The 26,159-nt window shown below is 34.6% G+C and overlaps 2 protein-coding genes across 6 annotated transcripts in view; one reads left to right on the forward strand and one right to left on the reverse strand.

Moving 5' to 3' along the window:
- LOC105146487 (hypothetical protein) overlaps positions 1 to 21,751 on the forward strand; it is a 98,980-nt gene extending 77,229 nt beyond the window's left edge. For 3 of the 5 annotated variants that reach the window (XM_087405937.1, XM_011056782.2, XM_087405938.1), the window contains 3 exons: positions 17,135 to 17,192; positions 17,665 to 19,079; positions 19,579 to 21,751. In XM_087405937.1, coding sequence (XP_087262063.1) covers positions 17,135 to 17,192; positions 17,665 to 19,079; positions 19,579 to 20,013 — 1,908 coding nt within the window. In that variant the 3' untranslated portion in view covers positions 20,014 to 21,751. Of the gene's footprint in view, positions 1 to 13,099; positions 13,639 to 14,201; positions 14,637 to 14,749; positions 14,909 to 17,134; positions 17,193 to 17,664; positions 19,080 to 19,578 lie in introns of all 5 variants that reach the window. The other 2 variants (XM_087405936.1, XM_011056781.2) reach the window with 1 other exon arrangement.
- Positions 21,752 to 24,940, reverse strand: GCS2beta (glucosidase 2 subunit beta). The gene is made up of 2 exons (XM_011056784.2): positions 23,816 to 24,940; positions 21,752 to 23,742 (listed from the first exon to the last, which is right to left on the reverse strand). Exons 1-2 carry the CDS (start codon positions 24,741 to 24,743, stop codon positions 23,084 to 23,086), a joined length of 1,587 nt encoding a protein of 528 aa, XP_011055086.2. The 5' UTR covers positions 24,744 to 24,940; the 3' UTR covers positions 21,752 to 23,083.
- Positions 24,941 to 26,159: the final 1,219 nt, after the last annotated feature.

Raw genomic sequence — 26,159 nt, forward strand, 5'->3', positions numbered from 1 at the left:
CAACACATAAAAGATTAACAAAAGACTTAACAAACAAGAAATTAAAAAGATTTTCGCGCTCAATATTTTAAATAAAAATTTAATAATAATTTTGGATTGGACTAATGAGAACTTATTACCGCGGTAAAGATACTTAATTACAGTACACGGAGAAAATGTTTTTCTTAGAGTTTACCCTGAAAATATAATAGTCGTGAGACAACATTGTATTTCGAAGAATATTAACGTAAATTTCTCTCATTTATTAATAAAATTATAATAAAGTATAAAATAAGTTTGATTAATTTTATTGAAGTGCGTGATAAAAATCTTTAAAATATTATATTGTATCACTACTACCATATTTTTAGGGTAAATTTGAAAAGAAAATTCTTTCCGTGTAGCAATTAAGTACTTTTTTAATCTTCTCTCTTTGATTCATCTCTATTTGCGATTGTATTTTCATCTGAGATACAAACAAATAGTTTAATTTTCCATTATCTTCAATATGAATTTAAATTTTTAATAAAATATATTTATGTTTAAAAATTAGAGATAAAAATTAAACAAATATGTTTTGTTAAATTCTTCACTGATTGTGAGAAAAAAATGTTTGGTATTTATGACTATAATTGCATGATAAAATAACTATGGTTATTCCATGTTTATGGTTATTACTGATGTTAATAATATGTTAATAATACTGAGTAATAATATGTGTAATTCTCTCAAACATGAAAAAATTTTACTATAAATTATGAGATAATTTCAAATGTTAATATAGTAAAATATTAAGATATATAAAATAGATAAATAAAATAAGCATTTTTATTTAGTAAATGTAGTCGCATTTATAGTGAATATAACTATTTTTTTTAATTTACGTATTATATTTACGTAGTAATAATAATTAAAAAATATATTAAGAAAAAATTAAAGATTTTTAAGCAATGTATGTGACTATTAATAGTTATAGCACAATTGACTATTTGCATGATTACTATAAGTATATAGTATAGTGTGTGTGTGTGTGTGTGTGTGTGTGTGTGTGTGTGTGTGTGTGTGTGTGTGTGTGTGTGTGTGTGTGTGTGTGTGTGCGTGCGTGCGTGCGTGCGTGCGTGCGTGCGTGCGTGCGTGCGTGCGTGTGTGTGTGTGTGTGTGTGTGTGTGTGTGTGTGTGTGTGTGTGTGTGTGTGTGTGTGTGTGTGTGTGTGTGTACTATAAAGAAAATGACTATAAATTATAGTTAAATTATGGTAATTGCAATTATTTTTTCTCTAGGTGTTATTGAAAGAAAAAACCGGAAAAGTAAGTTAATAAGCACGACATTTCAGAATCAATATTTTATGATTTTCGACTGGAAAATAGTTCAAAAACAATAAATAAAATTCTCTAAAAGCAGATAAATGCCGTATTCTGGCATTTATCTGCTTATATAATATATATATACTTTATATATATATATATACTTTATATATATATAAAATAGTTAAATATTTAAATAATATTTTACATATAAATAATATTGAAGACTGCTTCTAACTGTTGCAATTTTCAAAGATCTGCAAAATGTTCACTGTTTTAATTCTTATCACGCACGTCTTAATTTTATTAATTTATATTATAACGTACTTGTTTACCTTCTTCTTATCATTTCTTTATTTTGTGTTTGGAACGATATCATTAACTTCGTTCCGGTTGAGTAAGTTAATAATTTCTTACATTTCTGGGTCGAACCGCAGTGTTATAAGTCCGTATTCGATAATACTTGTTTCTTTCTCTTTTGGTGTGATGCCGATTTAAATTACAATACACGCACGCCCGCAGTATGCAAATGCAAGATGCAACGAGTTTTCTCATCATCTTTCACTCGCCGCTGTATTCTGTGCAATTTCGCATTTACAGACGCCACATTTCCAAAGTTTCACACTTGGTATCTCTATTTAATGAGGATAACTTGAATTAAAAGGAACACAGATTTGCATTGAATCTCTCTTATAATGTGTTGAATCATGTTAGATATATTATTTTTCTTTTTAACGAATATATTAATATTCAACAAATATTCGCGAATGTATTAAATAAAAATTATTTAATGCCGTTATAAATTTTAACTTATAATATCGAATTAGTTTTCTTCGAATTAAAAATACAAATTATAAGTTTTATTTAACGTTAAATTAAGTAAATTTTTCAGGATATATTTTTCTTTTCTTTTATCAAGTAATTCTTGCTATTTGATGAATTTCTCAATCTTTCACCATAATTAGTGGTAAACTAATTAGACTAACTATTAAGTTATTTCGGTTCCCATTTCGTTTTCGCAAATAATGTGAGTTGTTTAAATATACAGTTAGATTAGACGGAATCCGCTAAACTTGACTCACGGAATCAAGTCGTACCTTATTAAGAAGAAACATTCGAATACCATACCGATATCTTATCGAAGCAACTCGTAAGTTTACAATTAGAGGCAAAGCACTGGCGAAATTATTAAATCGAGCCTGTAGGTTCGTTCGAGCAAGACCCGGTGAAAACCTCCATCGAATTCACAACATTTACAATCACGCGCTGTGCAACAACCTGCCGCCATTTTATCCGCCGTAAATGCAGCGCTGTTTAATTACCGCATTGTTCATTCACTGTATTAACTGCAGCAGCCCGAGTTAAACGCCTCGTCCGTAATTTATATAACGAGCGGCGATCGCTGGTATCTCGCTCCAGCGATCTACCATTTACTTTCTTTATACATACATATCTCGCCTCAATGGCAGACATAGGTGCAAATATAACAATGCAACGCTTCCCTCGAAACTCCTGTTCCATAGCGTTTTTGTCGAACTACGCGTATCCTTTTACTTTCTCTAAATCAATACCGCGTTGGCGGTTTTTGATGACTTTTAATATACGATACTGATTATTATATTAAATTATATTATATAGGAAAAAATATTCAATGTTTTATAACAAAATTCTTTAACATGATCATGGCGTGACTACTATTATCCTATCTTGCTGGACTATCGCCAGTCAAGTATTTCCCAAGGGATGATATTTCTGTAAAGTAGGTATATTATTTGAGAATTAATTGTGTGTCATGACTCATGACCTATCAATGTAACAACTTTCAAGTCTGATTTTTTATTTTCTAGTTTATTTATTTAGTTTATTTTCTAGTTTATGGTTTAAATTTAACCTTATTTGACTTGACGATAATATAAAAATTGTGTTTTTCTAGCTATGATATCATCACTAAACTGAAGGTTTTGTATAGTGGTAACTTTACTCACTACAAAACTATCAGTTTAGTGATTTACCATAGCTAGAAACATACAATTTTTATATTATCATTAAATTAAGTAGAACGCTCAACTCGATGATAACACTGAAAAAAGAAGTATTTAATTTTAAGATATTAAAATGTTTTATTCTTGTTTTCATTTATTAAACACTTAAAGATGTTTTTTAGTTTTAAACTTTTTCAATAGACAAAACACTACGTGTTTGTATTTAAAATGTATAGTGTTTTAATCCAAACACGTAATGTTTTATCTATTGAAACTAAAACATCTTCAAATATTTAAAAAATGGGGACAAGAATAAAACACATTTCTTTTTACAGTGAATACTGCAAAAGTGCATTTTGGCATTCCAGCAATCAGTCGTACATAATTATTTCGATGGTTTAACAAAATTATTTTCAAATCTGTATCTATATTTTTAAATATTTTAGCAAAAATCGTTCTTCTTGTGTGTCTGTGACACCTTTTGTTTATCACATTATAAATTATATATATTTGTATAAAAACTAACTCATTTCATCGAGGCTAAATTTTCCATATAATTAGTGGGACTTTTTTTTTTAAGACATGTATATTGATACCAATTGTGATAAAATAAACAACACTAATGATGAATGAAATAAACACTCTAATGTTTGTGAATGGAATATTAATGGATATAACATATATATATATATAATATTAATGGATATAACACACACATAGGAATATTAATGCATATAAGCCGAGGTTCGCATATATTGATGAAATTCGAGATTGTGATTTTGTTTTTCTAATCTGCTGAGCAGTAATGCAAATATCTCGAGCAACTTTCCCAAGATACTGTCCCCTCATGATCCTTCACGTCTCGGTTTCTTCTCTTCGTCGCATTAATTTCTCCAAATCACGGATGCACATCCCACCTTCGATTTCTCGTCGATGATGACAAGTATCGGAAAGCTGAATCTCTCGTATTCACTTTCCATATTCTCTCTCTCTCTCTCTCTCTCTCTCTCTCTCTCTCTCTCTCTCTCTCTCTCTCTCTCTCTCTCTGTCTGTCTGTCTGTCTGTCTGTCTGTCTGTCTCTCTGTCTTTATTGTCTCAAATTATAATCGACAAATTATAATCCACAAAATGCTATTAAATCTTTTTTTCTTCTCGCTGTTACTGTCTTGATCTCCGGTATGCAACAAACGCACGCTGAATCCGTCGCAGAACGCGAAAAATTCAAATGTAATGTAAATCATTCTGATTTTTCGTGTCGCTATCGCAGCTACGCGATCTGCGAGAGTCAGTCACTTTCTTCCTGCGGATGCGTCTCACGTGAAATAGCCTGTTGTTTATGCGCTGGAAAGGCTAACAAACCGTCCGGACCGCGTGTAAATTAGAACCCGTTGGCCGGTCACGTTAACTCTAAAAATACATGAAATTTTACGACACCCCGTTTAACAATTTCATTTGCAATTCAATCTGCGAGAAATTTTTAATTTGATACAATTTGGAGAAAAGCTCCTGTAAAGCTATATTTTTTCAGCCCAAATAAAATTACGTATGTAATACTTTTCATTTAATAAAATGTTGCGTATAGCAAATGTTATATAGGTTTAATCGTATAACATATTTTTATAAGATTCTTGGAAAAGTAAAAAAGGAAATTTATGTCTTCAAATGCAATGTATTTCTTTATCTCCAATTGCGACGCAACACGATATTGATAATATATCTGAGTGATTTAATTTATTACTTTCTCCTGATTGGTACTCCAGATTGCACTTAAATTTTTAAGATTATATCGTACAAAAATTAAAAAGTATTCTACACTGTAGAATAATCTCGAATTGTAAGCTAATACATTATAGCTATATATATTTTTAGAAAGTAATATTTCTCGAGTATCTGAATATATCACCGTAGAAATGACATTGTTTGAGTTTGATATGATTCGGCGAATGATTTAGCCTGCGTCTGTATGGCACATTAAAGGCATGTTGTGATACGTTATCAGAGAGAAACTGATTTTAATAAAGATACACACGGCTTTATTTCAATATTTTAAAATTATTTATTGTGAATTTAATTATTTTTCGATATTTAAATATCCAAGAAATATCGACTTTAGCAAAACATATTAATTTTTTATTAAACATAATTTTATCAAAAGTTAAAGGGAGACTTATTAAATTAATAGAAGACACAGAAAAAAAAAAATTCTGGAAAGAACGATTTTACTAAATACTATTTCAAAATTAAATTATTTAAAAATTTAAACTATTTAAAAATTTAGGTACACAATACAAATCTAAAAATAATTTTATTGGACTATCAAAATAATTATGTATAGAAAACTGAAACATAAGGAACAGTACTAAAAAAAATTTTAACATTCTAGCAATCAGTTTGAGTGTCTTACATAATTGTTTTTATAGTTCAATAAAATTTATTTTTCTATATATCTAATTAAATTTTTAGATATTTTAGCAAAACTATTTTTTTATTTTTTATGTAATTTAATTTTTTTAATAATATTCAATCCACAATAATCCTAATAATAATTAATGAAAATATTTTTATCAAAACACTTTGATACATTCTAAAAATAAATTAACAAGATACTTTTCTTGGTTTAAGAAAGTGTTACCTTGATGTGTTCTTCAGTGTTTAATCGATAAGTCGAAGCAAAAACACGGAGCGGAAGAATACATTTTATAAAAACAAGTATTGTTATTATAGATTCGTTAATGTCACATTGATTCTGGTCACGGCGTCGGCGATGGCGAAATGCGTCGTGAGAACTAGGTGAACCTTAAAACCGTATTCTGCGTGTCACTTACGAGCAAGTTCTCTTTCTTTCAAGAAAACGGGTTCTCGAGCTAGAAGCGTGACCACGGTTGCAGCGTGGAAAAAGAAAAAGAAAACGCTCGTGTGGCGCAAGGATGTAATCACCGTTTTGTTGTGCACATAGAAGTTGCAATTATTACACTTCCGGACGTCTTGCATTAACGAAACCCACGGGGTTGCTCGCAACTTCCGACAAAGTTGTGCGAATCTCGGTAATTTGCAATTTTTTACGGTATATTTTAGCATTTACTAAGTTTTAATACATATGTTTATTTAAATGTTTAGTGTAATTTAATGTTAAGTAAACATTTGCTTACAGTAAGTAAATATTTACTCAATAAAAAATAATAGTTAAATTAATGGCTTTTGTATCAAATAAATATGTGTTTACAATTAATAAATATTTACTTAGAAGTATTTAAACATATATTTATTAAAATTTAATTTTTTTTTTTCAATGCAATGAGAATACAGTAATACTAGGCAGTGACTGGATAAATGTGTTTAAAAAACTGCACACAATTCTACATACTAGGACTTTTTAACTGACGTTTTTGAACTTACTGATTTATTATTTGTGGTGCTGAATTAATAACTACGATAATCGCATCCACAGTAATTACAAGCCCCGAGAGAAGAGGAGAAATTATGAAAATAATTATTGCAACTTTCATTCGCGCTTTTAAGCGTAACACTTTGTATACGCGGCTTAGATTGTTCACGGAGATTCAGGTTTAAAATCCAGGTTTCTGTCCACATCTAACGCGCGTTTATTTCGCGACCTTTCAAACGCAATTGACCCGCATAGCTACTATTCCCGCCTCTATTTTATCCCCGTCTGCCCCTCCGTTTCTCTGATTCAGCCGGCTTTTACAATGCCGCGGAAACGCGAGCGCGGCTTTCGCGCGTGCCAGATTTCCAACATCCTCCTCTCTTGTGACGCAAAATCGCGCTTACAGCTCGATGAACTGCACGTAAAATCAACTATATGTATAAAGTAACGCAAACTCTCTATTATATATTTGACTCTAAAACGCAGCCATTCCAAACTTATGCATTTTGTAAGAGAAAATAAAACCGTAAATCAATTTTTTTATATGTAATCAATTTAATTATAAACAAAGAAAAATGTATGCAAATGTTTAATTTATATTTTGTTTAGTCTAATACGGATTTTTTTTTGTGATTGAGGTTTCAATAAAAGTACATGAAGGTACATTTAAGTACAGTTCAGAAGATGAAAGTACACATCAACATACGATAACCATCGAAAGAGAAAATTAATTTTCTAAGAGATGTGAGTGTTTAGTTTGATAAAAAACGTATAGAAAATTTTGAACAGATTCACCTGCATGGATGAAATAGTACATTATTGTGCACTATCTTGACTTCATTAAAACATAGATTTGTCTAAAAACATAGATTTGCCATTGCATTAATTTATATATCTAGTGTCTTTAGATTATACGCATTTGGCGCACCTCTGCTTCGTGCAAAATATTAAACACAGAAAAATATCATACTTAATTGCTAAGAAAAATCATTATTCAATTTATTTTCTTCATTGTAAATAACAGTTATCTTTAGCAAAGAATATCTCGATAATAATATAGATGCTTATTACAAATTTTAGAAAAACTTATTATTATATACTTAAAACAAGAAATTATTTTTTTTTTAAGACTTACAAAATTGATCGAAGAAGCGACTTTATGTAATAATATAATATTATAAATATCAAATTTATTTTAATTTAATAATCTTGATTAAAATATTAAACTTCAGAATATATATATATATATTTTGAATAAATTTGAAGCTTTTGATGAACTTATGATAAAAAAAATTAATTTGCAGACATGTAAACTTTTGAAATACTTGAAATAAGTAATTATTACTTGGATGTAATTATTACAGTATGTATTTTTCTGTCTGTACCACGTAGGATGGCAAAGGAAAGAAAAGAGTGAGAAAGGGAAGTACGAAAAATCGAGGTGAAGAAATTGCCCGATGTTTATCCTCGCGTGATTTAAATCGCGCCACGCAATTTTTCGTCTCGCCAGAATTGCGACGATAAATAACGAAGACGGCAGGTGGCTGATAGCGCAATTGCTCGTTCATTTTCATTTACCCGTCCAAATAAATAGTATCTGAATGATATCTCTTTCAGCGCGACTTTCACGCAGTTGTTGTTGAAAAAGGAATTCAGTATCACATTCGCGATGATATCTCGCGGGATCCCTCGATTCGTGTGGCGCGTAATTATTTCTAACGATGCAAACGAGAGAGTATTTTTCTCAAGTATTAATATATATTATTACACGTTTTTTGCAACTAATACATTTTTTTTTGCGGAACGATTAATAATGGATTTTATTCCAAGGTGCAGCTTCGCGTCCGTCAGGCATTCGTAATTGCAATTCGCGCTGCTGCGTCCGTAAATTACAAACACGATCGCACGGAGAAACCAAGTCAGAGTCTGTTGTGGAAGTAGAGGTCTTGATCAAGTCGACGGATGAGAGAAAAAGTTATGGAGTCGTCAGAGCGTAAAAAGTAGCCTCTTCGTCTTCGATCCTTTAATTGCAGAATCGCCTCCCAATATAAAAGTTAATTTCTTCGCAGATCTTTAATCGCTCACTCGCGATTGCTTAAGAAAAATTTTGGATTTCTATACGACAAAAAAGAACTTTTTTTAAACATCGACTCTTGTGGTGAGATTTTTTTTTCACTGAGAAAAAAAATTGTTCATTTGACATCAAGTTATTTCGACATCAAAATAACGACAAGTAACATCGTTTTTAACTTGCTGGTGATAACATTTAAAAAAAACCTGAGTAACAATATATATTTAAAAAAACACTGGAGTATTAATTGCATTTTATTAAACCAAAAATCTTCTGTATATCAACACAAAATTGTTATCTGTTGATGAATTGAAGACAAGTGTATTGATCGTTTGGTGACCATTTTGAATGTTGATCTTTACTAAAAATATAACTAACACTTCAGAGTTTTTTTTGTAAATATACGTTACTAATGATTTGATAAACACAAAATTTTGTGGCCAAATGTTTTTATTATTCTATCTATATGAACAACTTACAATAAGTTGTTAGTCATTAACTAAAAGTCAATAATTTTAAAGATCAAGACACAGTTTCTTTTTAATTTTTCCAAAAGCAAAACGACGAAAAATTTCTATCTGGCGAATTAACGCAAAATTGAAAACGATATGTTTCCTGTTGGAAACATTTGCGCTTGAAGGATTAACAAATGTTGGAATTACGCAATTGGCGTAATTATCGATTGCGACACGTAAAAGGTTTTGCCTTGTTTAGTTCGTTTCCTTGGAGTTATCGACTCTACTTTCTCTCGACTGCGTAAAAAATTATTGTATTCCGCAATATCCGTTAGTTATGACACGCGCAGGCGCACGATTGCTTACGTTATTTCTTGTGTTTAGATCGTAAACGCTTATTGATGGATAGGTGCGACCAAGTTTACGGAATATACTTATTATTATCTCATACATTGTGAACTACGCATGCTACATGCGATTCATGTGTGTGTGCGTGCATAATTATAATTATGATCCGAAATGTTAAATATTCCATCTTAATTAGTCATTGTTGATCCGTAAAGTTACTAAATTAATGCCCATTTTTATTAATGTAGATTAATTTCAATCTTACTTCAACTTTAATTTTTATCTTTTTCTAGTTCTATAAAAATTAGAAAAAGATAAAGAAGTTCAATTGAAATTGAATTCCTTTATAAAATCAAATTTTCATATTTTATGGGCAAAATTATTTTCGTGTTAGAAGTTTTAAAATTTAGCATCTCATTTCTCTATTAACGCAACATGTCTTGTTTTTGTATAAAGTTTGTATGAAATGGAACGATTGTGTTGGTTTTGAAAAAAATAATTTAATTCGTAGGGGATAACGATGTATAGATTTTAATAAATGAGACACGCGGTTTCAAGACCAGAGAATCGTTTATGAAATCTAACGAGTTATGTCGAGACGGTATTTTGATTTCTCATTATATCATGTAGCGACGTTATAACAAATGTGAGCACACGGCGCAACGTTTAACGATTGCGAGAAGGGAATCACGGTGGTGTTGTGCAAATAACGTGGGCGATTTACGTGGGTCGATCCTTCGATCCGAAACAGCCTGGTACGAACCTCTCGACTAGAATAAAGAAATCGAAATTCGAGTTTTTCTCTAGGCACTCGTTTTCACAAAATCGAAAAGGCTACGCGCGAGATTTGTCCTTAGAAGAGAAAGAAAAATAGAATCGCAATGTATTTAACTCTTCGCCGGTAACATGAATTTTAATTCTTCCGTCAGCAATAAATTTTCGAGAAACAGCAAATTTTTGATTGTTCCAAATTATATAAAAATTTTAAAAAATATATATTTACCAATGCTTTTAATAATGAGTTTTTACTATCGTAGAAGTGTTGGATTATATTTTACTTAAAACTTTTATTTCCTATACACTATAAAAAAAAGTCTATTAATAGCTAATGTTGAAATAATTTCAATTGAACATAATCAAAAATTAACATAACAATAATTTTATTTTTCTATTTAATAAATATTATCAAACATAATAAATTAATCATTTAGTAATAATTATTAAATATTTAAAAATAAAATAATTTTTTAGTTATATTAACTATAAACATTTGATTAAATTTATTTCACTCAACATTTGGTAGTTATAGTACCAGACTTTTTTTTCAGTATAATTGTTGTGTATTCACATTACAGTTTTAAAAGATACTTTATTTTAATATTTTATTTAATATTATTTTACTTAATTTTTACAGATTTAAATTTGTCAACCAAAATACTTAAAATATTGATAGTGTCTTAAAGATCTCAATTGCTAGAGGAGAGTCAAAGAAATGGTTGATCGACTCCATACATCCATTTTTATCAATGTAGATCAATTTCAATCTTCGTTCAAATAACTCTTCAGCTTTTTACAATTCGTAGAACTAGAAAAACATGAAAAGTAAGTTGAACCGAGATTAAAATTAATCTACATTGGTGAAAACGAGCATTAATCGATTACGCGAATTGGAAAGCGCGTCTTAATGAAGATAATTAGCGGCACTTTGACGTTTCACGGAGTCGACAAGCTAAAATCAAAGAAAAAAACAGAGAAAGAGGAATTATTTATAGTAGAATTTTCGAGGTCAGCGCGACGAAGTGAGCGATCCATCGAGATCGACGTATGATTTAGCTTATGATCGCGAAGATAGAAAGACGCGGCGGCGCGAGAGAGAGAGAGAGAGAGAGAGCGAGAGAGAGAGAGAGAGAGAGAGAGAGAGAGAGAGAGAGAGAGAGAGAGATGATCGCGTGGGAAGGCGATCGGAATCGCGGTGGATCCTTATAGGTCGGGGAAACGAGGACGTGGTGTTTGCTTCGTGCGGCTAACTTTGCTAGTGTGAGGTTCTGTGAAAGGGTGAGCGCTAATTGCGAAAACCAGGTAGCCCGGCCGGCGTTCGCCGGTGGGTATATACGTCGTATTCGTTAACGCGAGGTCTTAGAGGCGGCCTTAATTGTTCGCTCGGTTAGATGCTCAAATCAACCCACGTCTCTAGAGAGACGGTAGAAAATCTCATTGACGCTCAAATGGAAAACCTAATCAAGATAGCGAATAAATCTCTGCTGCATAGACTCAACGGTAATCAAGGAGTCGGCGTGGTGACGTGACGTTTGTGCATTCCTTCGAAGACACGCGGAAAATTGAATTCTTACGCGTCCGTGCGTAAAGTTAATCGAGATGACGAATGAAATCGTAGGAGCTGCGAATTCGGTATGAATCCGTGGGAATTAGGAAGTGTAGATATGCCGGTGACCCCATTGAATTCTTTTCGAGATGAAAAGCGTGGAAAGTCTTGCAGATGCTTGAATGTGAAATTAATCGAACTAGGCGCGAAATGATCGCACAGGACCATTCTATTGAATGAAATCTTAATTGAAAAACCTGAACTCGTCTAAATTTAAAATGCATCTAGGTACTTCTATGATGATCAAAAAACGTGATTCATTTTGACATATGTAGGGAATTTAATCACCATACGATTGAACAATTAATTGAGACAAATTATTAATTATAATGAAATTGCAGATTTAATATAAATTGACAATAATAGAAATACAATAATCAACAATGATGTTAAATAATTTAACTAAAAAATGTATTAAATTTTAATCATATTTAGTTTATTATTTATTAAGTAGATACGCTAATACAAACGTTGTTTACTTTGAAATTAAGCAATTTAATCAGAAATGGATTAATTTATATTTTAACACATGAAAGTTAAAAATAACAAAATATTATTTGAGAGAGAGAGTGTGTTGAAAAATAAGTCGAATTTAAAAAAAAGTTAAAAAATTACTGACTTATTAAACAGAGGAATATTTTACTCTTAAATGAAACAATTTTTAATTTAGAATGAAATGATCGGTTTCATGCCAAATACTATTTATTTTAAATGTAAGAATACATAAACTTATTTTTTATTATATAAATAAACTTAAATTAATATATTACTTTCATTTCAAGACATATTAAGTCAATCTTATTTAAGGAAGGAGAATCGGAATTATTAATCTGATCTTAATATTGTTTTTACTTTTATACTGCATAAAATTTTATACTGTTGATAAAATTAAGTACATCAAAAATATTTATCTTGTTATCATAAATTCTTTCTGAGAAAGTAACTGAATCAATCGCGATTCATTCCCATGGAGAATTTTAATATCCTTCGAGATCGAAAAATTAATCGTTATGAATTGAAAAGTGAAAAGTACGAGCTCGACGTAAATTCAGGCAATTGGAAAATCGCCCGCGTCGTGACGACACGAGAGAATTTTTTTAATTAATACTCAAGTGGCCGACATAAATTTACGGCGATTAACAAACCGTCATGACGTTCTTTCATTTTAACAAAAACACGCGTTCTTTCGTAGCCGGAAGCTACGTATGAATCGCAGAACGGATCTAAGACCAGGTGTGATTACGTGAAGAGGATCAACGCGATTCAATTACACGCTTCGCTACCGCCGTCATTATGGTGGTGTCACATCGCGAGTCCAGCATCTCGTCGAACATACGGGCGATAATCGAGCAGCTGAATCTGAATCCGGTGGAGAGGCGACGGCTGATCGACAAGACCAGGCAGGGCAGCAACGCGCGATGCAAGAGTTTCCCGGATGGGATAGTGGTGGAGTCTCAAGCACCGAAGATCAGCATCGGCGTCTACGGATGTAAGGATCGGAACACTGAATATGAGATACCGACCCCGATCAGCAAGACTACGATCGCGGTGCGTAAGATCGAGATCGAGCGGTCGAGGTCGAAGGCGGAGACACGGCAGAGACTTCCTCCTCAGAAGAAGGAAGCGCACATCGTGTGTCAGGTGAAGAAAGAAGCGCCCGTCGTGCCGGTGAAGAAAGAAGCACCTGCTACGCCGGTGAAGAGAGAATCGCGGATGGAACACGTAAACGAGGTAAAACAGATATCGATCGCGATCGTGCGATAGGATTTGCTTACTGGGCACTCGTTGCCTCGATCGAGAAGGTAATTGCCATTTATTGCCAATTGTAATTTATTTTCTAAATGTAATATGTCCAGCGGAGAGAGAAACAGTAATTTATGCGCTTATTTATCTGCAATAGGCTTACTATCGATATACTTAAATGGATTCATAAATATGATTGATAAATATACGTATCTTACATATCGATTATTTATATCTCTATAATATCTATTTATATATCCATTCTGAAACAAATTGAGAAACACTTTGTACTCAAAGTGTCACGTTAGTTATCTTAAAAACACATTTTTATTAATATTATATCGCACACAATCTTAATCGAAATTTTAATTGAGCAAGGCGATGTTATAATGTAGAACAGACACGTTCTGGATTTTGATGGCGAAATGCTTCGGTACTTTATTAAACGATATCCCATTAATCGAATCCTCGCATGAACGAAACGAGAACAAATTAATCGATCGCAAATGTGGTAATGTAGCATTTAATTTGAGTTTTTGTCAAAACTCAAGGGGCTCAAGAGCAAGTTTGAGTGCCAACCGATAGTGTCGATCGGATGCTTCACCAAGGATACAACTTTTAACAAGGATACATCCCTTAATAAGAATATGTCCCTTAACAAAGATACGTTTCTGAATAAGGATGCATCCCTTAATAAGGATACATTCTTTAACAAGGATATGTTCCTCAACAAGGATGCATCTTTTAATAAAGATGTATCTCTTAACAAGGATACATCTTTAAACAAGGATACGTTTCTTAACAAGGAAATCTCCTTTAAGAAGGATATATTCCTTAACAAAGATGCGTCCTTTAATAAGGATACATCTCTTAACAAGGATGAAAGTCAAGTGACAACGACGCCAATACCAATGAAGATCCAACCAAAAAATCAACGGGCGATCAAAGGAGAGCATGTAGCTCGAATCGACGTCGGCACGATCGAGGTAATTGATCGTATGATAAATAGGCGGGATCTCTCCCGCGATTGTGTTTTAACTATTAAACGCGAATTAATAAATGAATAATCATGTAATCAGTCTGTGTACGACTCTGTAAGGACAAGGTCGTGGACGCGTCAACGATGTCAATCAGACCATTGTACAAGATCGAGGATCATCTCAGATTGAGGCAGTTAGATACGACGTTGACTGTCAGGATCCACCAAATTACGAGGGAACCGACGAAGGAACAGTCTCGCGTCGAAGACGCGATCGAGGTAATCGATCGGTCGACAGTGACTAAAAGTTACTCCAAATGTTAGATTCGTAAGGAAAATCTAATTGAACGTCTTTTACGATTATTTGATTACGACATCGATTTATATTATTTAAGGAAACATTCGTAGTCTAAGGTTCTTCGAAATGTCAAGATTTTTATTAATTAATATTAAGAGCAACTGTGATAGGAGATATATATTTTATATACATATAATATTTCGAAGAACTTTAGATCACGAATGTTTCCTTAAAAATTGTAACGCTTAAGTAAGCCATGTTGTATTAAGTTATCTTATAACTTAACATAACATGGCTTACGTAAGTATTACAATTTTTGCTCAATCATGCTATGCAAATTTAAAATTGAAAACTTTTTTAATATTAATCTAAAATATGAGACGTTTTCAACATTTACCTGCGTGCAGTGAAGATTTCACTACCCATGTAATTATCTACAAACAGCAAAAAGGTCATATTGGGTATTAAATTATTGAGGGCATCTATCTTATATATATATTATTAACCTTTAATACATATAATCATGTCCTACGCATTTCTTTTCTTTGAAATACTAGGAGCACCAAGTAATTAATTATAACATTTATATATAATTTTTTTAATACGTCACCTTACAAATACTTTCTAAGGATATTAAAGTATATGTAAGAATCATTTAATAACTTTTACATACTTTTAACAATTATGAAAAATTAATTCGAGATTCAAGTGTAATAAAGTGTTGTGAAAATCGTTGTGTGTATTATGGATTAATATAATATATGTATATTTTAAATAATATTTTAACTATTACATAAATTAGTTAATATACTAATTTATATTAAAATTATTTAAACTGAATTAAGTGCTCTCTGATAAAGGATGGATTATGCCGCAAACACTCTGAGATATTTACACATCGGACTTCGTGTTTGGCGTACAAATGACTTTAACGGATTGAAGATTGACCACGTTCGTTCGCTGCTCATTCGTGCATTATTATCGTCTCTCATACCTACACCCACGTGACAATTCAAAGATCGCGTGAACCGCGCAATCGTCGGCGTAATTACACATCGGTTAAAGAGACGAACGATCCAAGCTCATTCGCATCATCCTTTCTCCTTTCTCTCGTCATCCTTTTCTTTCTTGCGTTGTGCGCGATAGATCTCCTTCGCTCCTTCGGAAAATGACTTTAGTACCGAAAGCAGGCGACAACGCACCTGCGACCGGTTTCCGAAGTCGATCGCGGTTAAGTGGCCGCGCCGCACACTCGACGATTCTACTTGCACGGTGGTCAATACCGTTAGAGACCGACCAGGGGACGTGCTCACTTTGCCTGGTTCGCCTGTCGAGAATTATCGGCGCCGTTACCGGCGCCGAGAATCACGTTATGCCGCACGGGATCTCTTTTCACATTCGTGCAAATTAATTAGCAAGTCGAAAACAATCGGACTTGCATTTGAGACTTTTTAAGCTCACGAGCTCAGAGATCTGTTTTTATGAAATTTGCCAGGTGACATTTTTGGCACACGCACTTCTTTGAGTGCTTCTTGCATTAATTTTATTCATAATGAACAAAGAAATTGTTTATAATATTTGTTATAATTTGTTAAATGTGGTTTTTTTTTTAGGGGGGAAACTTTAGAAATATTTATTGTTGATTTTAATTAATTGATATCAGATTAATATCAAATTTAAAAGAGATATATGTAGATTATTGATATAGATTATTGATATAAATTAATACAGAGATGTATTGTACTTAAAAAAGAGATTGGAATATGTTTTTTTTTCGACGTTCTTGAAAAAAATAGATCTGTAAGGATAGATATTTGCATAAATAGATCTGTAAGATTTTTTTTAATTAATATTATTTGTAATATCAATCTTATCAACTTCGTAAATTAATTTCGACGGTTGATAAAGAAATACTCGTTGCAATTTATAACGCGTATTTTCTTGGAGATTCTAGAAATACTGTTCATTATTTTATTAATTTTAATTAATTAATACTATTATATTTTTAGTGATAAGTTAAGCAGGGATAGCAATTTATGAAAATTTTAATTTTTTACGAACTTAATTTTTTTCTTGTCCTTTTCTTACGCGAACTCTCGACAATCAAAACAAGAAGTCGCGAAATGAGATTCGTTGGCAGTGCGTTATATAAATTTAATCTGATTAATTAAATAATGAAAGAAATCTTTGTTTTTTTTTTAATATAGATTACGAGATCGAAAGACACGATTGATCGGATTGTTTCGGTAGCCAAGGAAGATTTACGTAAGTCTCATAGAATATTACTCACGATTTCATTGCTTCGCAACACGCTAAATTGTTCAGATAATTGCGATTTACACTATCTAGTTAGAATCCAAGCTTGTACATGAAAATGTAAGGAAACGTTAGATTAAAAAGACACAGAAAAATATGAGAGAAAGTTAACTAAAAAGTATTTCACACCAATGATGTCATTGAACTCAAATTCATAACCAGTTATTTTAAACAATACAAAATGATTTATAATAATTTATTCTTTATTAAATATGTTTTGTTTTGTACGTCTTAAAAATATGTTTGGAACATATGTTTGGAAATATGTTGAAAAATATGTTTCAACAACTACTATCACATTAACAATGTAGATTACATCTACATATTATATTTTATAAATTCTGTAATGTATTTATGTTAAATTGCCATACTTTGCGAGATAATAATTTTAATAAATACAATTTTTTCCCACTTATAACAGCGCAACTAGAAAGCGCGAGCTTGAGCCACACTGCAGCGCATCACCGGATCTCCGTGCGTCCAAAGAACCGACGTCCACCGCGTCGCACGACGACGACATCGCCCAACAATGCCGCACCTAGTTCGCCATCGATACCACCGACCATCGCTGAAGATACCTTGGACAGTTTGGAACAACAAGAGCAACAGCAGCAACTGCTCCAATCGATTAGCAATGCACCGTCACCGACGGAACCACCTAGAGCTATTGGCGTGACTAGGAAGTCATCGAGCCGGCTGTCCCGCAATTCCGACATCTTCGAAGAGTTGGAATCAAAGCTGCCGCGAAAACCAAGCGCAACATCGTTATCACCAGATAGTCTGGACGCTACAACAGCGTCGCGAAACAGCGCCGAGATAAACAGCACTGCTACCGAGGAACAACAGGCAGAAGTCAGATGGATACCGGTCGCCAGGAGGCCATCCAATCGAATATCTAAGGGCTCCGACGTGTTTGAGGAACTGGAAGCGAAACTACCGCGTAAAAGATCTTCGTCAAATCGATTGTCCAAGTCGCCCGATAGTCTGGATTCATCTCCCGGCTGTTGGTTCTCCAAATCCACCGAAGACGGCTTCGACAAACTGATGGAATACGAACAGACCGCAAAACCAGTGGCTTCGGTTAGAAGACAACTGCTGAATCCAATCTCGAAATCCACTGATCGCGTTTCTAAATCATCAGACAGTTTAGAAGCGATCGAACCGCTGGCCAGTGATGATTCGATGGAGCGACGACGAAGTAGTTTCGACTTTCGAGCGCGTAGAAGTTCGAAGGCGATGTCTAAGTCGTCGGAGAGCTTTGACCTGCTTGAACAGAGCGACTGCACCGGTGAGGAAATCAGCCAAGAACTGCAGAAGAGAAGCAGCGTGTCCGACATCAATTTATCGCGCGGAAGAAGATTATCGAAGAGCATATCCAAATCGTCCGAGAACTTTGAGAGAATCGATATGAATGATATGAAGGACGACGTCGAGGCAGAATTGATATTGGATGATGATGCGCCAAAGATGGGCGGTAGACGATCAAGCAAGAGAATGTCCTCGGAGAGTTCGGATAATTTGGACGTGGAGGATAGGCTAGAGAACAGGAGGGTCAGAAGGACGCCTAAAAGAGTACCGAGCACCAGTATAGTGGATATGATAGTTTCTGGAGATGACCACGAGGGAGAGAAGCGACCGACTCCTACCAGAAAACCATCGAGACTCCAGAAATCTTCTGAAAGCTCAGAACTGGGTAGCACGGATACTCTGGATTCGGAGAGGAGGAACAAGTCATCGGAGAGCACCGAGACGTTGGATAGTCTGGAGAAAGACTTGGAGCAGGATAGGAAAGAAGAGGAGATTACAGATAGCGTGATAGATAGGCGTGAAAAAAATGTAAGATTTTATGAAAGACAGGAAAATGATATACATTAACCCTTAATTACAGCTATAAAAACTACACTACTTACTAGCTATAAGAACTACTCTAAGTTCTAAAGCATCCTGTTTGAAGTACAGACTTCAAGTGAAATCTTCCGTCTTACAATGATTGAGAAGATTTACAGTCTTTTTACCTACAATTTAGACTCTCATAGTACTAATCGTAAAGACATGTACAATCATTTAAAAATTTTCGCTTCGTTCAAATGACACGTTATAGTAGTCAAGGGTTAAAGCATTTTTCTAATTTTTCTTCTTGTCTGAGAAGAAATTACGGCAATTAAATGAATTTTCTTAGTATTAACTTATTTTTTTATCAGGCTTCAAGATAACAAAATTTACAATAAATGTTAAATTATAAAGTAGTAAGTTAAACAGCTTTTCTAATCATTCTCCAAATATTTTCTTAATTCTTGTCTCGGTAATAGAGAATTAATTTTTAATAATTTTTCAGGATTCGTGGTCTAGCAGAAACGTACCAGCAACCGATTCCGATCAAACGTCGATGGGAGACGATACCGAAGACTCCAAATCGCTCATTTCTGCCGACAATAAATACTACTGGCGTCAATCTTCTGAGCCAGTATCTAAGGAGAACTTAGGTATCCAACAGTTGTTGGCCATCACAATAATGACTAGAGTGACAGACAACGGAAATAATCAACGAGGCTCCATCATTTATCCGAAGAAGAAGCAAATGAGCACATCGCAGCCATCATCGCCGGTGGCCAAGCAGGAAGACACAAAGATGCTTTTCGACAATCTGCTAGTGAGCAATAAGAACGATGAGGACCTGCAAAACATGCTTAACGGAAACATATCGGAGGTGTCCACTGATACTAAGAGCTTCAAAGAAAAGCTGATCATGTTCGAGAAACTCGGAAAATGAACGCGATAGAACGATATGGAACCATTGTTTCACGATTCTTTTTTCGATTAGCGGATCGCTTTGTTATAGCGACCGATGCTTAATGCAGAAAGAGAAAACACAGGAAATGCGAGAAAAGATAAACGATCTCGTTTAGCGCTTGATAAATACGCATGTTGTAGACTAGTATTCTCCCTATTGGAGTTATTTGGATTATGAATGGAGTAAAAAAAACGAAGGAAATCGAGAATTAAATTTGCAAATAATTATTTTTCCTAGACAATTTTTTTATCGTCCACAGAACTGTGGATACGACATAAAACAATCAACGTAATCACATATATATATATATATATATATATATATATATATATATATATACACACACACGAGTAAAAGTATTCAATTGCGACATATTCTTTTAAATATACATATATATATTATAATATATATATCTAGAGAGAGTAAAAATTTTTGAAGTACCAAAATGAATGGTTTGGTATTTAAATTATTTCTAAATAAATTTGTTCGTATATTTGTATATTAATTAATCAAAATGTAATCACGACAGCGCGGTCTAATTTTGGAAATCGAAAAAACTTTCAGTTCACGTTGATAATTGGCTGTGCTTCGTTGTTGATGCATTTATTAGGGAAATCAGTCCCACCTGCAACATCTTTCAATTCTCACATTTGTGGTTTTTTTTTTATACGACTGAAAACTCCAACATTTGAGATTATACCATCACGGAAACGCATTCGCGAATGCGTACATTCTCATAGGGAGCTTTATTTCACTCGCAGATAGTTGTACAGTAGTTGTAGCAAAGATGTGATCCTTTCGGCGTGCATTTATAAATACCGTATATTATCCCGTATCGTGTAAATACGAAAGGAATAGCAAAGTTGTGCGTTATCATTCTAATGATTTTGAAGAAAAAAAATATATAAATATATGTTTGGCACACATTATAGTATTAACAATAATAAATGTAGAAGAGACGCGAAATGTAAGCTACGACGGTCTAAGAAATGAAGAATGTTACATGTGCAATTGTATATTTTTGACGCTCTCGAAAAATCTGTTTATTCTATACAAAAAACGTATTAATCTCCCACACGAATTATCCACAGACTGCCTACATGTATAATGCGTAATCGAATTATGTTAAAATGAGCCTACAATTCTTCGTCGATGAAACATATCACTAAGTGATATTGATACTTTGTCTCGATTTAATTAAATGCCTATAAAAGATTGTTAAAACAATGATCTGGATGTATAAAGAGAAAAATTGTGAAATTGTCGATAGTCGGCGACGAGCATGTGATTACCCAATTTTTCTTGCTGACCCAGAATGCGTTGAAAAGGCTGTATAGAGCATATCGTCTTACATTCTTCGAATTTCACGAGGAAGAAATGATTTTTTGTAGCCTTTCAAGTGCCTTACCGAATCAATTGAGAAACTGAAATATAGGAAATGCGGGAAATATCAATCCCTCCCCCTCCCATTTAGTTATTCAGATAATGGACGTACGTTTCGGATCCCGCAAGATGCAAAGATTGTCTCTTAGAGTAAAACAAAGAAAACTGGATTTAACCACCACGTTACTGTAATATTATATATATATATATATACAGAATAACAAGAGAAATTCTACACACAGACATACATACACGCGCGCATTTACACTCAACAGATTTTCTTTCCATTGATGTAAATAAAGCTGCCATCGCAAATTACGGTTCGACAACAGAATCCCTTTCTCTTTTTTTATTACATGCACATCCCACAATATTCGCGCCATTTCCGTGGCGCGTCCTTAAAAAATTACAAAATCACCGACTTAAGTGTATAATGCGGAACATTAGGACATCGTCTATACGTACGTGTGGATAATCGAATCCCAAAAAAGATGTGGATTCTTTTTTTTTCTCTTATCGGTACGAAGTATGTACACACGGCGTTACAAATATTTTAACATGCCTTCTCATTCTTTCTCATACTTTCTCATTCCTTCTTCGATACTCGTGCAACTCATATATTAAGATATTTGTGACGCTATGTGTACTAAGTAATACAAAGTACATCTCAATCAGATTTTTTTACGTCAGTCATGACGTTACATCACGTACGATTTTATATGTTTTTAGATCACGTAGAAACTCTTTGTGTACGTACAAAAAGAGGAATGTAACAGCGAGTTTTTTTTTAACACGTTGGCAATGAATTCGCGCGTAACAATGTGGTCTTTGCGGTTTCATGAAACAGGATAAGATCCTAGATAATTACTTTATCGCTAGCGAATCAAGTTCAATATTATGCAACTTCTCGGATGCAAGGACGAATTATTGATCGCAATCATAATCGTTGTAATTTGCGTACATAGTGGCACATAGCGGAAACATTTTAATACATTTATCATTCTTGTTTCAAAATACTGAAGTTACTGAAGTTATTATTATTTAAATGATATATATTCATGTATTGTATTTAATTAGGTTGATCAAGGAATTTTTTCGCCTTTTTTATTAACATATTGTGGACCGATGATATGCGAGTTATAATGGTCGATAAAATACATAACATGTTAATGGGCTATAACGATTTCGAACGATCCACGATTTATTAATGTAAAAGCGATTGAATTTTTTGATCAAACCAACACATGACTAAGCTCCGTTGACAACGAATATTTTATCCATGGTAATGATCTTATTTCATCTTTAAGAGAGTACAAATTTTGATACTAAAAAGGATAATCGATAGCGTCTCGAAATCTCTGTGGAACTCTATCGCCTAAATGCTAAACGGTAATGACTGCTATCTGGAAATAAAAACGTAATATTGGGTCCCAACCGAAGAACAGATACTCATTGAAATAAAGAAGATTACTAGCTACATTACTAATTGCTATTGCATTGGAAATACTTGCGAAAGATGAATTTTTGTTATTTCAACGTTATTTCTTATCGATCCTTGCAACTCGATGCTCGCATCTCGCGGTCCACCGAAAGAGCTCAAGTGCCTGACATTCACATTGTATGTGCGACTAATCGCGTTTTCATTTTACTATACAAATCCACGAGTTTACAGTTCATCGTGCTTGTCCACAGTCTCCGCTGCGTTAGGATTGCAGAGCGCCGGTGTGGAGAACTCCATGGCATACTCGCAGCGATTCGGTTCCATTACGGACATAAGCTTATTTTCCATTCCGCATGACAAAGTGATAATTGTGGAACGCGCCGGGCCATTCCAACAGGTGAGACCTCGATCATACTTCATCTTAGTGTATTTGGCACCGGTCGGTCCGATCCATTCGTTCCAGTGGCCAAGATTGATGCTACCACCGGATTTGGACTTCTGGGTTGCCATGGCGTAGAAACACAGTTTATAAATATACTCCAAGTCCGTGTACTCAAAGCACTCGCCGTCAAGCGACGCAAACACTTCTTCAGGCCCATAATCACGGCCTAGCTTATCCTCCAACTGTCCAATCTCCAACTGCAACTCGTTGATGGCCTTCTCTGCTTCCTGGAAACGTTCGCGAGCATTGGTAGCTTCATCGATGAGTGCCTGCGTTTCCTCGTCGTACTGAATTTCCGGTTCTGGTGATTCCTTCTCGTGTTCCTCCTCAGGTACTTCCTCTTCCTCTCCATCAAGAATTTCTCCTTCCTTCTCATGATCCAAGTCGTCCGTAGGCTGATGCTCGTTTATCTCTCCTCTCTCCTTTGCCGCTTTGAATATACCTGCAATTACGTAACGAAATTGATAGTTTACAGACTGTAGAAAAAAAAGATGATGAGCTTAGATGTTATCTACCTTGTTCCAACATCAAGAAAGGCTTGATGTTTGCCCAAGCGTTATCTGTAAACTCTTGTAGAGTGACTTCCTTCTTATCGCCAAGGAAATACAACGCTTCTTCCTCTGACACAGCACCGTCCCTGTTCTTATCAAATGTAGCCCTGGTTTGCAGTTCCACTAGCGTTACTGTACCGCTGGAGTCTGAATCCAGTATTTTGAAATAATCTTCCACTTCAGAAACGTTCAAGTCCTCGTCTTCCTCTTCCTCCTCCCCAACAGCTTCTTCAGTTGCCGGTTGTTCTGTTTCGGCCGGTTTGTATTTCTCAAGCGCTATGCTTTCTAATTCCTCTGCTTGTTTCTTCAACAGCTCTTTTTCCTTCTTGATCAACTCCGCTTCTGTGTAATCCGTTCTCAGCTTGGCCAAACGTGACTGATGCTCCGTTTTGATGGTCTTACCTCTGGCCACTAGCTCTACACGCAGCTTGTTACCCTCTCGTGCTAATTGCTCCACTTTTTGTTGCACCAAACGGGCCTCCCGACTCAGCTCGTTGCAGTTGTTGATGCATTCCACTCTGGACGCGTACTCATCACTTGTGTCGCAGCAGTCGCACACGCCGTCGTTCACCCATGATGATGGTATATAGGCGGGCTTATGACCGGCGTTGTCGCAGTAGAAGACACCGTTGGCGCAAGCTGCTGTCCCGGGTTCATCACTGCCGTCCCCACAGTCGCAATAGTCATCATTCACTTGGGTGAACGATATCAGCCGACTGCCGTCCAGGCATTCGAAATCACGGTCCGGCCGGTACAACGAGTTCTTCGCCACCGGTATACCGCGTATCTGCAACACTCCCGAGCCGGCTACATGTCCCGGCGTGTACGTGGCCAGAAGTAGGCTCATCGATGCCGCGAGCGCCAGAAATCGCGACGCCCGATGACCATCCATTCTCTGGCTCACGAGTCGGAAGTCTCTTTGCAGGTTTACCTCAATTCACCTGGACTCGCCCTCGTCAGATTCACAGAGATTAACCGTCCTTTCCAGAAGTAATCGTCCTTTTGAGGTTCGAAATACGAACACTACGAACGCGACACGACTGCCACACGGCACACTCGGCAATCATGATGTAAGAATACAAAGGGTATGGTCAACGCGATGCTACAAAAGCTTTGAAGTGTTTTTTAATTGGTCAGTTTGTAAAATTCTTTCTTCTAATTGGTGCATTAAATTCAAAGCATTTGTGGCGAGGTTTGATTAGTCAATGGGCGAGTTCAAGATGACAAAATAGTTAGGCATTCATGCCGAGCGAATGAGCATGATTGGTTCTTACTTGTGGATCCAACCAATCATGTTTAATTACTCGGCAAGCAGACCAAGCCGCTTTGCCGACTTGAACTCGCTCAATGTGTATCATTGGCTGTGTTCAGCGGAGATCTAAAATGCTGATTGGATGATCTAAAAGAATACACCAATAACAGCGAACGCTCACTCAGCTGTTGAATCCGCTGAACGCAGCCATTGTGCGTAATGGCGATAGCAATACTGGAAACAACCCATCAAATTTTGATCACAATACACTTTCCTGCGTATAATAGCGTTGGCATATTGAAATAGCCAATCAAATTTTTTCTACAATTCACTCTCCTACTGCGCATCCTCGAAGGTTACTGCCCAGTTTCCATCGAGAGTTTAAATCGGAATAATAAAAATAATAAAAACCAACCAACTACAATCGAGTATATCCCTGTTACAGGGGTCGAACGACAGGTGTTAGGGGCTCCATACAATAAAAGAAACAGGGAACAGAGAACAGAAAATAAGAATTTCAACCTATCAGAAATCATGTATTGTGGAATACACAGTTTCTGATAGGTTGAAATTCTTATTCTCTGTTCTCTGTTCCCTTTATTGTGCGGAATCCCTTATTATTAATTATAGTCAAACCCTGGTGTGCCGAAACCATAAGAATGTCGGTCTTTAATATGAGTGCTTTCCATTTGATGACCAAGTCGACACAAGTTTGTTCTATCTTTGTCACTCTCTGAATGAACAAGGATAGAACGATGCTTGTGTAGACTTGTGTCATCAAATGGAAAGCACTCAATAGTATCTCGTCAGTGACATAGATAAAAATAATACATCAAGAATATAATATAATATATTTATGAATTATATAGTACAAATAAAACCTCTAAATAATATAAAAATTTTAATTAATAAAGATTAACATTTTAAACGTTATGCATTATATTGGGTCATCTAAAAAGTATCCGCGGTTTTTTGTCACTAGATGTGTGTTGATGGTCATATATCTAGTGACAAAGTACCGCGGATACTTTTTAGATGACCCAATATTTTGTAACA

This window comes from Acromyrmex echinatior, chromosome 4 (genome assembly GCF_024713525.1).
Source record: "Acromyrmex echinatior isolate Ae372 chromosome 4, ASM2471352v2, whole genome shotgun sequence".
Lineage (NCBI taxonomy): Eukaryota > Metazoa > Arthropoda > Insecta > Hymenoptera > Formicidae > Acromyrmex > Acromyrmex echinatior.

What these genes read in the sequence shown, in the direction of transcription:
- GCS2beta (XM_011056784.2), bottom strand. Translation starts at nt 24,743, where the DNA reads ATGGATGGTCATCGGGCGTCGCGATTTCTGGCGCTCGCGGCATCGATG. An exon ending in TTTCTTGATGTTGGAACAAG is followed by an intron (nt 23,743 to 23,815) that starts GTAGATAACATC and finishes ACGTAATTGCAG; the next exon opens with GTATATTCAAAGCGGCAAAG.